The 13,743-nt window shown below is 32.9% G+C and overlaps 1 protein-coding gene across 1 annotated transcript; it reads right to left on the bottom strand.

Annotated features, from left to right (window-relative positions):
- Nucleotides 1-6,216: 6,216 nt before the first annotated feature.
- On the bottom strand, nucleotides 6,217-8,356 carry LOC122603693 (H/ACA ribonucleoprotein complex subunit 4-like). The gene has a single exon (XM_043776468.1). The coding sequence runs from the start codon at nucleotides 8,228-8,230 to the stop codon at nucleotides 6,470-6,472; it is 1,761 nt and encodes a 586-aa protein (XP_043632403.1). The 5' UTR covers nucleotides 8,231-8,356; the 3' UTR covers nucleotides 6,217-6,469.
- Between the last annotated feature and the right edge of the window lie 5,387 nt (nucleotides 8,357-13,743).

The following is a 13,743-nucleotide window of genomic DNA, read 5'->3' as shown; positions in this document are numbered from 1 at the left end:
AACAAATTTTTACTCATTTTTCATAACAAAAAAGTTATTGAACTCATATATAGACTCTTATGGGAAGTTCAATCCATTAGACCCTTCCCCTTTCAAGTAACTTTATCGATAGGACTTGTTAAACACGTTTGAAATAAAATTTAGGGATTATGGCATGACGATGTAACCAACTATAGCCGAAAGGTTATGTAGTGTAGTGACCTTTCAAAATGGCTATGTAATGTAAAGACCTTCTATTTTTGTTCTTTTCGTGTATTCTACCGGTTAACTTATTATTTTTAACCGGTAATGCCACGTGGACTTCAATAAAAAAATATAAAAACCCTAAAATGTTAACCTTTTCACCAAATTTGGTTCCTCGCTCCTACTTCCCTCCTTTTTTCTCCCAATTTTCCCTCCACCTTTTTCCATGGCATCGAGTTCATCATCTTCTTCAAGGAATCAAGCTTCTCGTTATATGAAGTGTTATTGCGGATCGAAGATGTACATATTTACATCATGGACAATCAAAAACCCAGGTCATCGATTTGTCAAATGCCCTAATGTAAGAACCCTAATTTTTTTTTCCAATTAATGTTGAAATTAGTTTAGGGTTTATGTTTATTGTCTTTAGAAATAACTAAATCCATGTTTTTTATAGGTTAAAAGTAGGTCCTGTACTAGATTCAGGTTTATTGATGAAGAACTTCCAACCGAATATTACAAGGATTTGATGTATGACCTTCATTCACAATCTCTAAATTCAATCAATCAGGCTCCAAAGGATGATGAAGAATCGAATTCCAAAGTCATGGACGAGTTGACTTTCACAAAGTCAAAATTGAGAGTGGCAGACCAAGTCTTGTATATTTTGGTGGTGGTTGTAGCTTTTTTGTGCATTGTGATAGCTGTTTTAGTTATCTAAGAGTTGCAGACCAAGTCTTGTAATGTTATCTTTGTTTGTTTAATGAAATGGAAGTTAATGTGTTTTTATCAAGACAATGTTGTTAATTAAGTAGAAAAAGTTTAGTGTAATTGTGCAGAAATAAGTAAGCAGAAAAAAAGGAAATTAAGCAGAATTAATTAAGCAGAAAAAGAAGGAAATTATAGTGTGATTGTGCAGAAATAAGTAAGCAGAAAAAGAAGGAAATTTAGCAGAATTTATCAAGCAAAAAATAATTAAGCAGAAATAATCACAAAGATCCCAATTGTCATACAAAATTAGGCAGATGCAGTGTAATTGCAATACTTACCAAAAGACTACCAAATTACATGTTCAACTTGCCAAAAGACTACATATCACAAGTTTGATCATACCAAAAGACTGCTTAGCTGCTAATACTGTTATGAACCAGTTACAATACATGGGATCAAAATACATGTTACAACTAACTACTCCACAATCATTGCATCATCTTCAGTTAGTCCGGGCCCAGGTATTACTTTTGCAAGCTTTTGCCTTAAAGCTCTTTGACTTGGTGGCCTTCTCTTCACAACTTGCACTTTCTTTGCTTTCTTAGCTCCTGTATGAACTGATTCTTGGGTCCCAATTGGTGGTTTGGCAAATTACAGAGTTGAGTTAGAGATCCTGTCTTTTGTTTTACTTGCTTTTGGTTGGGTGCTGAATGTTCCCATCCCAATTTTCCTAATTACCTTGCCCATTCCAGATGATGGTCCAACTTTCTCTTCAAAACCACAACATTTATATTAAGTAATGCAGAAATAATCACAAACATGTTTATTAAGTAATGCAAAAGTGTTTATACCTGAAATTGAGTTACCATCTTTGAAAACAGTCCCTGCAGTTACAAACTTATGCCCTGCAAGTGTGTATCTATACCTTCTGCCTGGACTCAATGGTCTTTCTTCAGTTGCTTCAGTTGTACTTGCAACATTTGACTCAAATTGTTGACTTTCAAATGGCTGACTTTCTTGGTGAATTGGATGATTTTGAGATTGACTTGGTTCATTTTGAGACTGGTTTGGTTCATTTTGACTCTGGTGTGGTGGATTTCCACTCTGGTTTGGTTCACTAGTAGGTTTGGGCTTTTTCTGCCTTGGTTTAGGGATGTGAGCAGGTCTTTCTTTTTGTTCTGCAGTACATGTTCTAGCATTGTGTCCAACTAACCAACAATTCCTACAAGTCATCTTGATGCCATGTTTTGTCACTTTTGTTGATCCAATTCTAGGCTCATGTGCAGCCCTAATTCTCTTCTTTCTTGGCCTGCCAGGCATTGTTCTTGCCTTTGGGGGCAAAGGTTTGGGTCTATCAGTACTTGGCCAGGTATCCACTAGTTTCCTTTTGATTACACGCACTTAAAAGATTATCAAAACCAATATTACCTTGGATATAATATAAGGCCAGATATAGGACCACCTGTTTCCTGTTCGATGAAATGCACCAACTCTTCATGAGTCAGTGCTGGGCATGTCAGAGAGATGACTTTCCCACCGACATAATCTAGAGGATGAAACGTAAAGCCGCCATCGTAATGCACAATCAGTTTAAAAAATTTCAGCTTTTTCCGCAAAACACAAACAAAAAAGCAATAAAAGTAAAGATCCATCAGTAAATATCATGGAAAAATTATTTAAAAAAATTAAATGAAAAAAAAAACCTAGAATTTTGGTAGGTAGGTAAGTAGAAATCAAGAAGACGGAAAACAAATTAAAGAATTACATTACCTTCATACTGGATGATTATGATATTGTATGCTTGATCGGGCATCAAAACGTCTTTGTCAGAGGAAGAACAATGGTGATTTGATGGGCGGGAGTGTAAAGGGGAAGAAGAAAGGGTTTTTTTGGAGTCTAATGGGTATATAATCTGTATATATATATATTTTGTTAAATTATAATTTTTTAATCCACGTAGCATGCCACGTCGACAAGTTTTAAAATAAAATAAGATTTATTACCGGTTTCACAAGTTATTCGCTACACGAAAAGAACAAAAATAGAAGGTCCTTACATTACATAGCCATTTTGAAAGGTCACTACACTACATAACCTTTAGGCTATAGTTGGTTACATCGCCATGCCATAATCCCTAAAATTTAACCCAAGTGAACTTATCAATGAGCAAATGTGTTGAGTTAAAATACCTATGGCAAAAGGGAACAAACCTTAATGTAAGATCAGGAAGAAATGTCTTGTGAATAAAAGATAGGCTGCATTCTCAAAATTTTGCCTGTTTGAAGAACTTTACTTTGAACTTTAACAGTGCAAGTGGAGGCAGTGCATGTGGAGGTTGGACCAATATGCAGCCCGGAAATTGAAGTTCACGTCTCTTGTCAAAACACGGAGATCTTGTGGGATATGCCTAACCTACTTTCCATCATAACAAAAAAATTAAAAAATTAGAGTGACTTACTTGAGATAAAGTAATTATATTTGGGGCCTCTTAACTTATTCTTCTGTAACTTTTAAATTATAGTACCAAAAAAATAATAATAACAAAAATAGCAAAATGGGTGGGTTGAGTTACATGTTAGACATAGATAGGGGCACGCTGATCATAAAAAACTTGTTGTCTCGCAAATAACATGCATAAAGAAGCATTGCATATTCAAGATTTTTTTTACTTTCTTAAAGAGTGACAAACTACAATAGTACTCATCTAAAATGAATAGGATATTGTTTATTTTAACAATAGCCTGTGTTTAAAACCATGTATAAGTCAATAGGAACATTCAAAAGTCTTAATGAATTTTACAATAATTCTATCTTCAAATGTCGAGTGAATTATGGGGTTGCGAAGTGTTGCCTTATATAAAGATTTATTAATTTATTTCCTTATATATCTAACTATATAATTCTATATCTTTCCTTACAATATATTTAATTTAATTACATTTTAATTTAATATGGTTTTTGTTATGTAAAAACTAGTTTGGTGTATTAAAATTTGTCAATTGTTGTTAGAGTATTCAAGGGATAATTTTTAATATATAATGTGTAAGTTTTTAAAAATGTAATAAGTTGTTAATAACAACTCTTAAAACTGTCATTATCATTTTGCGATTTAAAATACATTTTGATCAAACTTATATCACACCAAGTGATATTTTATTTTTACACCAACTTTGAGAACCATCACTAAAAATTCAGACATATAATAATTATGATAAAATATAAATTATTTGTCTCGTGCGATACTAAGTAAAGAATCATGACATGGTATTTACACCAACTTTAAGAACCATCACTGAAATATAAATGACCTTTTATCATGACATGGTATTTTAAATTCTTATTTTGTGATATTTATTAAATGTATAGTTTTTTTAACGATGAATTGATAATTTTTTCTATGTATAATCTTCTCTCTATATAATAAAAAATTATTTCCATTTTTACTAAATTTATGACATCATTATAACATTAAAATTAAATTATTTAATCTACTATATACTTTTTAAATTATTTCCCTTTTTACTAAATTTATGACATCATTATAACATTAAAATTAAATTATTTAATTTATTATATACTTTTAAAATTCCTATCATATAGTTTCTTTATGCATATTTTTAATGTATATATTTTTTTGATCAAAATGAAAAAACTCATCAAATAATTTTTTAAAATAAATTCGGGTTCTTTAACTAGTGTATAAATAAATGACTTTTTATCATGACATGGTATTTTTAAAATCTTATTTTGTGATCTTTATTAAATGTATAGTATTCTACCGATGAATTAAGAATTTTCTTTACGTACAATTGTATGAATATAAATAAATGAATTCTTATAATGAAATGGTATTAATTCTTAATTTGAACATCTTTTCGTGTTATTATGAAAATATTCAACCACTATATTCCCGGATTGGCCATTCGGATTAAGTAGTGTCAGGTTTTGTTCCTTACTCATGCCTACTGAATTCATTCCGTATCAATACATAAATTAATCATTAGTATACCATAGGTGCATTTTAATTTAAAAAGAAAACACCATATCATACTTGCATTTTTATTTTTACCAAACAATATACTATTCATTTTAATGTACATGTTCATAAACCCATAGGAAGATAGCCAATTCGAGAAAAATCCTCCAAAATGATGTAAACAGTCACCACAAAAGAATTGATTTGTCAATCAACGGGGCTATATATTTCAATCATCATATGTTAAAGAGTTAATTTGAGTAGCAACGGATCACACAGATAGAGATTAAAAGCTTAGATTGAGAAAATGGGTCAAAGCGGTTCAAATGTCAAAGCTTAGATTGAGAAAAATGGGCGCATCTTTTTACAACCTTCTAAATCGTTAAATTAAATATTGATATACGTTCTCCCAATAGTCTTGCAGTCATATATTATCTGGAACTACATTATAGTATTAGAAAAACTAAACAAACGAATATGTAGAGGGTGAACCCAGCCGTCTTTACCTGTTGTCGAACCCACCCATTTTGCTACCTGCAGCTTAAGGTTAAACACTATTTAAACATGTTCAGTATACACGAAAAGGAGCTTGATACAGGGCAATCGGTTAATTCTTCCTAACAGCCTGTGAGTTAACAAGACTTCATGATAATGGGTCAATCACTCAATTTAGACTATATATTATGTTGCTGATGGATCCAACTAGTATAAAAAGAAGACAATTGATTATAAATCAAAACAGGTTGAACAGTTTACAATCATGCATTCATGCGTACATCTATCTAATCGAGAAAATACGACTCATGTACTGCCCTGTATTTAAGAGTACAGGGTCTACTCTCCAAAGCTCTACTGGAATGACTATGAACCTTATGTCTTTCTTTCCGCTCTGATCAATCTAAGTCAACTCAAACAAGGCGACACTCACTAAAGCAATAAACATAACTAGCATCATCCTCTATACTCTTTTTTGGGTAAAAGGAGCAGGCATACCAATGGTGGTTTCTTTAAATCGTTGAATGAAATCCCTTCTATCAGCTTAAACTCGCATATGGTTCTAGTGGATTGGTTCACCATTATCGATGAAAGGATATTTTGAAAGGGTTGGTTCTGGTTTGATATTAGTCATGAGAAGGCAAGGGCGGTTGTATGATTATACACCAAGGAATCCAAGCATTCCAATATTATGACACTTCTATCGCAATGTTTTCAGAAGTTGCACAATATTGTAAACATTGTGTGACAAACTGTTCACGTCTACAAAAATCAGCTAAACAAAACCTGTATAACACTTATGACAAAATTAACATGCCTTGAAACAACCATGGTGCATCATGAAACTGACATAAATAACAAAACTGTAGGGATGCGGATAGATTATAAGACAAGCTCAAGTTCAACAATGCACCAAAATCCTTAAAACAACTCAAAATACACAGCATTTAAGCAAGACAACAAATAAACACCTAGACTTAACTCTAATAAACTTGCTACTAGAAACTGGTTGTCTCCAGAAATGTGCAGGTTGCGTACCATCGCAGCCGTGAAGTCAAAAACTTCAAAAGTTACACTGCGGAATAACGCAACCATCTTTTATATCTACTCTTCATCTGCATCTTTCTTCTTCTTTTTCTTCTCCTTTTTCTTCTCACTTTTGCTTGTTTCTTCAGGGATACCATCATTTTCAGCTTCCTTATCCTTCTTTTTCTTCTCACTTTTGCTTGCTTCTTCAGGGGCACCATCATTTTCAGCCTCCTTGTCCTTCTTCTTCTTCTTCTTCTCAGATTTATCTCCATCTCCATTCTCTGCTGCAACAGCTGCTACTTCTTCCTCTTTCTTCTTCTTTTTCTTTTTCTTCTCAGTAGTTTCGCCTTCCACCTCTTCTTCGGCATCAACCTTCTTTTTCTTGGAAGCTACGGGTGTCTCTGTAACATCTGCATCTTCTAACTTCCTTTTACGCCCTTCATCGCCATCTTCACCCTCCTTGTGTTTCTTCTTCTTTTTCTTCTCACCATCAACTTTGACAGGTGTCTCTGCAGCTTCAACAGTTGTCTCGGAAGCAGGAGCAGCAGCAAGACTAGCAACAGCGGCATCACCACCAGTAGGAAGAACAACATTCCTCACCCACTCAGCCGGGGTTTTCTCATTAGGCTTTCCATGCTTACTCAACTTCCCTTCAGAAATCAACTTCTTCTTCATCGAAGCGGTAGGACCCAACCCCCATTTCCTCGGATAAGTATCTCTATCCATCACCACCCTCTTAATCTTGGCCACAACCCCATGATCACAAGTCGCCATCACAGCAGTAGTCATCTCCGCTATCCCTAACGCAATTGCCTCTCCTTTCGTCGTCATCAACACAACTTCCTCCCCATTCTCAATATCATTCTCAAACCTCAACAACCCCGGAATCATCAACTTAGCACCATAACAAATAGCATTGACCGCACTATCTTTCACAACCAACCTCTTATAACTAGTCAACAAAACCTCCAACGGCATAATCAATCTCCTCAAATACGTCTCATCTCTATAATTATCATACATCCATTGCCCATCCATAACATCATGCATCGTCACCATATTATCCTTCTCACCCATAATCCCAGACCTCACCCTCCTCAACTCCTGCATATGCCCACCGACACCCAAAATCAAACCCAAATGAACACACAAAGTCCTAACATACGTCCCCGCCTCACACGATATCCAAAACACAACCAAATGTTTATCAGCATCATACTCCAACAACTTACTTTCATAAATAGTCCTAATTCTTAACTGCCTCTTAACAGCAGAAATCAACGGGGGACGTTGAAAAACGGCCCCGGTTAACGTCTCTAAGGCTCTAGCTACTTTAGCAACATCAGGGACAGCAGAATGTAACCTAGCAACACAAACATATTCTTTTCCTGCACCTTGTTGTGACTTAACTAACCTAGTTGCTCTATCAATACAAACAATTAAATTGCCCGTAACTTTCGGGTCAAGAGTACCGCTATGTCCGGTTTTTTCGACACGTAAAATGCGCTTAATCCAAGCAACAACTTCATGAGAACTAGGGTTTGCAGGCTTATCTAAGTTAATAACACCATACCTTATGTATTCAGCAAGTGGCCGTTTCAGTGGTGAATAGCCGGACGGAAGTGGGGTATAGTGGCCGGTACGGACGTTAAGGCGGTCGTAGTTTTTGAGAAGGATGGGCCAATCGGAAGTGTTTATTGACGGTGTGAAAGATTGGGGTTTGATCATGAAGTCGGATGGGTTGGCATCGGCGGCGGAAGGGTTTTCGTCGGTGGTGGGTTTTGACTTGGACTTCTTTTTCTTCTTTTCGGAGTGATGGAGGTCGACGTCAGACATGGCGGCGGGTTTTTGATGGCGGTGGTTTTGGAGTTTGCCGGTGGGAGAGAGTGTGGGCTGCGATTAGGGTTTTGTGGAAAATGAGAAATGCGTTTTATTAGGGTTTTAAGAGAAGGGTGTGTTGGCTGGGGAGTGATGTTTTTATGTGGGGATTTCATATTTTTATTTTTAAAATAAAAATAGGGTTTTAATTGATGTGATTATTATTTTGATTTTTATTTAGAAGTGACCATGATGATTGGTTGTGGTGAAAGTGATGATTAGTATATTCTTCTATAAAGCATATTGTTTTTTATATTTTTAAAAATTAAGCATTTTTTCAGTATTTCCATAATACCTTTACACCCCTACCTTCTTTTTAATCATTACACGCTCTCCTTGACCTTCTATCACCCTCCATCTTCGCCCTCTTTCTCCACCACCGCCCTCGATCTCCACCACCGCCTCCCTTTTATATTGTCTTCACCTTCTAGCCGCTGCATTTGTAACAAATGTAACAAATCTAAGTTATCAACTGCTTATTTTAAAAAACAAATGTAACAAATGCTTTACAATGTAGTATTAAAATATTTTGTTTTGTGGATTTAATTGTTATAATTAAACCGTAAACAATTAAAAACATTTTTATGCTTTCAACTATTTTCTGATTGTATGTGGACCTCACAACATATGTAAATATGTCAAAATGAGACGGGGTTGAGCGACTTGAGCCCATAAATCCATGATTACCACATAAGATGGAATGGAAAAATAATAGTCATCCACATGAATATTGAAATGCAAATGCTTATAAAGGAATAAGATTTTTAAAGTAAAAAGTCATTCCATTACAATTTTACCAATATATATATAACAAGGTGTTAAATTCATTCATAAACAAACAAGAACCCTTTGATGGATTACATCATTGATTTAGAACCATTAGATCAAATTTAATTATTTCATCATTATTAAATGACAATATTAATACTTATACTTTTTATAACTATACAAAAAAATCCCTCTTTATATTTAATTTACACTTTTTGATTTTCAATCACAAATTTACACTTTTTACCCAATAATTTTAATATAAAATATTCAATAGATTAATAGCTAATATATATCCTAATAATAGAATAGTATTATCTATCTTAGATCTTATCCAATAGAATAATAGTTAATATCATATGAAAAAAATAAAACATATTTTAACTTGAAATATTTAATATATGTTTCATATAAAATATATAGATCAATTCTTTATTAATAAAAATAATAAGCTATATTTTAAACAATAATAAAATAAAATTGAATATTAATAATGTCGTAACAATCTATATCTATAATATATATATATATATAATGTCGGGTTGAGAAATTATCAACGACATTGTTGAGAAGACCGGGTTTAGCTTAGTTGAGTGACAACTTTGGGAACGTCAACCTTTAACATTGATCTGCAATTTTTGGAGCATGTGGTGACGGAAAAGTTGCGCTCTATTAAACAACATAAAATAAATTATCGAAATTAATGATATATAATTTAGCTTCTAAATATGCATGACTATTGTGATTACTATTATAAAAGAATTTGAAAAAAATATAACGTTTTTACATACAATTATATTATCAATGTAGTGTACATTTACCCAAACAAACAAAAAACCCTTTTCCAACCTTTTTTTTTTCTATTCTATTAAAAATAAAAACAACTTAAAATTTTTACTCTACCAATAGAGGGGTTTATCTCAAAAATGATGTTTCCAACCAAGTGATGTACTTTCAAATAAGAGGCCTATGACAACAAAGTCAATGATTGTATGTATTCTTTATTTATTAATACTTTGTAGGAACAAATTATAAAATTACCCTTAAAAAAGTTTACATTGTACCAAAATTGGAGTGGGGACTCCATCCATGGTTATACTTCATAAATTTTGAAAAGTTATTATATAATAAAATCTAAACTCAATACTAATGCGTTGTTTATGATGAATTCTAACTCAGCAATTCAAAGTATTTAGGATATATTATTTTTCTCTATTTCGATTGATAAAGATCACAACTTCCGTTTTTTTTTTGTATAAGGGGTAAGGGAGGAGAGGGGGTCGAACTCGGAAAATGAAATGTAATAGATCTATTGGAAGGCAATTGTCAGGTAAAAAAGTGGGTGGTTTAGGTTTTGATGGTTTAGATACTCTTAATTTAGCATTAATATGTACAAATGGATAAGACATGTGGTTCAAAACCTGAATTACGTTAGGTTTAAAATCATCAATGTGATTCATGGTTCTGAGTTTGCGTTCTCGTGTAAAACAAATAGTAATAATATGTAGGCAGATATATGTTCCTCATTCTCGGAGACACAATCGATTGCTAGCCCCCTTAAGATATTAAAGAACAGTTGGGAGTGAAAATAAGACAATATTCACCAAATTAGAGTGGGGACTCCATCCATGGTTATATTTCATAAATTTTGCAAAGTTATTACAGAATAAAATCTAAACTCAATACTAATGCGTTGTCTATAAAAGATTCTAACTTGGTAATTCAAAGTATTTAGGATATATTATTTTTCCACTATTTCGAATGATAAAGATCACAACTTCATTTTTTTGGTGGAAGGGGTAAGGGAGGAGGAGGGGAGGTCGAACTCAGAAAATGAAATGTAATGGATCTATTAGAAGGCAATTGTCAAGTAAAAAAGTGGGTGGTTTAGGTTTTCGTGGTCTGGATACTCTTAATTTAGCATTGATATTGTACAAATGGATATGACATGTGGTTCAAAATCTGAATTATGTTAGGTTTAAAATCATCGATGTGATTCATGGTTCTGAGTCTGTGTTCCTATGTAAACAAATGTTAATAATATATGGAACCTCATTCTCTGAGGCACACTCAATTGCTGGCCCCCTTGAGATGTTATTAAAGAACAGTTGGGAGTGAAAATAAGACAATATTCACCAAATTGGAGTGGGGACTCCATCCATGGTTATATTTCATAAATTTTGTAAAGTTATTGTAGAATAAAATCTAATCTCAATACTAATGCGTTGTTTATGATGGATTCTAACTCCGCAATTCAAAGTATTTAAGATATATTATCTTTCTCTATTTCGATCGATTGATAAAGATCACAACTTCATTTTTTTGGTGGAAGGGTAAGGGAGGAGAAGGGGGGGTCGAACTCGGAAAATAAAATGTAATGGATCTACTAGAAGACAATTGATATGTACAAATGAATATGACATTTGGTTCAAAATCTGAATTACATTAGGTTTAAAATCATCAATGTGATTCGTGGTTCTGAGTCTGTGTTCCTGTGTAAAACAAATGGTAATAATATATAGGCAAATATATGTTTCTCATTCTTTGAGACACGCTCAATTGCTAGCCTCCTTAAGATATTATTAAAAAATCATTGGGAGTGAAAATAAGACAAGATTTTGGAATAATCTTTGGCTTGATGGTGGCAAGCTCGCAACTCGGTTTAGAAGGTTGTATGTCTTGGCACTATCTAAAGAATGTGTCATGATTGATATTTTTTATGATATGAAATGAAGATCTGAATGACAACGAGATATTCGTGATGACATGGATAAACAATAACTTTTAGCATTGAAAGGTTTATCTAATCAGTAAGACTTAATGAGCAACACAACAAGTGTTGTGAAATTATCAAGGTCAAAAAAACAAATATTAATAAAGTGGAATTGAATATTTTAATTTGTTAAGTATTAATTAAGAAAATAGTATTTTAGATATATATAAGTATAAAAATATATTTACCCGCGTATTACGCGGGACAATAATTTAGTTGCTAATAAAACACAATTTTTTATTCCATTATACGAGTAATACACTATTCCATCTTTGTTTTTATTTCAGTCTACCAAACACAACCTTAATTTTTTTTAGACAGTTTGAAAAGAAAATTTCTTCTTTGTCTACCTATTTACATAAAACAAAATATCAAAAGTAAAAGTAGATTTTCTAAACTCTTGAAGTGATTATTTACATACGTGTATTAGGTTTTTACCTTATTGATAATTAACATAGTTTTGTTACTTTTGTAAAACTGTAGTATATCTGTTTTGAACGACATATAAAACTGAACTAACAGATTTTTTTAGAAGTTATTTTTGTGAAATGGTTTTTACAACTATCAGTTACAAACTTGAAGTCTATTTTTTGAAGCTTGAAGCTGGTTTTAGTGATAATAAAAAATATGTTATGTGTGATAGTAAAAGTAAGACGAAGCATGTGACAACCAAAATGAGAATGAAGGGATGAGATGGTTATCTATATTATAAGCAAATAGAGTTTCAACTTTCAATTTCATTAATATACACATGATAATACATAATGTTCCATACATCAATCCCTACAACTTTCTCTCTCCCCTATAAATCATAATATTCCTTTAATTCTTTCAAAATCTTTTATCTCAAAAACCGTAAATCAATAAATTATAAAAATTGTATGGGTGTTCTTAAAATTTCATGTTCTTTCATTAGAGATGTCATTCGATATACTTTCGATGAATTTTTAAATTTGAGGACGGAGCCTATATGGCTAAGACATTTGGCTATGACACTTTATGACATATCACCTCCTATGACCTATCATACTCTATGACCTATCACCCTCACCATCTCACCGCCGCAACGTGTGGGTACTTGCTCTCGTTGTGTATAACACATATAAAATATAATGTTGATGTCAACAAATTTGGTGGAAACTGAAATAGGTAAAGTAGGATATTAGATTGTATCTGACACATTTCGAACAAGACTTAGTCATATGGTGGGTAAAATTTAAGTTTGTGTACACAAGACCAGGAGATATACTATTAAGATGGTTATTTCACTTATTTGGATCATCTTCGTGATAAAGATTAACATGGTACATTCCAAGATGGCTTAAAGGTTAAAAATCCGAGAACCCGAACTTTTTCCTATAAGGACCGTGGCGTAGCCCAGTATACTTACGGTTTGTTGGGGGTTTGGGTTTTTTCCGGGCCGGATTTTCGGGTTATGGCCAGTGTTTTGGTCACCAGTGGCTTCGTGCCCAAATTTACTAAAATAAAATAATTTTGAGTTAACTGATGGACCAATTGGAAGTGGGTTTGAGATGTGAGCCTTATTGTTTTTGGGCTGTGGGCTTAGAAAAACAAGCATTATTACTTAAAAGTTATAGGTTTACATATAAAAACTAGATTATTACCTGCGTAATACGCGAAAAACATATATAATTAATGACAATATTATAAGTTGACAAATATTTAACCAGGTAAGAATTAAACCACTAAAAAACATGAAGTTACATTAGTGGTCGTTTAGATTCCGATTAGACAGTTGTAAAATGGATACATTATCTGTTAGAGGTCTCGCTAAGTAAGGTTTTCATTTCTTTGTATGTCTTTCGTTCATCCGGATATGTTTGCATTTTCATTGTACTTGTGCTTTAATGTTTTCCTCCAATAATTTAGTTATGGACTAAAATTACTAAGTAATTTAATTATCATTCTA

This window comes from Erigeron canadensis, chromosome 6 (genome assembly GCF_010389155.1).
Source record: "Erigeron canadensis isolate Cc75 chromosome 6, C_canadensis_v1, whole genome shotgun sequence".
Lineage (NCBI taxonomy): Eukaryota > Viridiplantae > Streptophyta > Magnoliopsida > Asterales > Asteraceae > Erigeron > Erigeron canadensis.
The sequence above is the reverse complement of the archived record's forward strand: the minus strand, read 5'-3'. Positions and strand labels throughout refer to the sequence as shown.

What these genes read in the sequence shown, in the direction of transcription:
- LOC122603693 (XM_043776468.1), bottom strand. Translation starts at nt 8,230, where the DNA reads ATGTCTGACGTCGACCTCCATCACTCCGAAAAGAAGAAAAAGAAGTCC.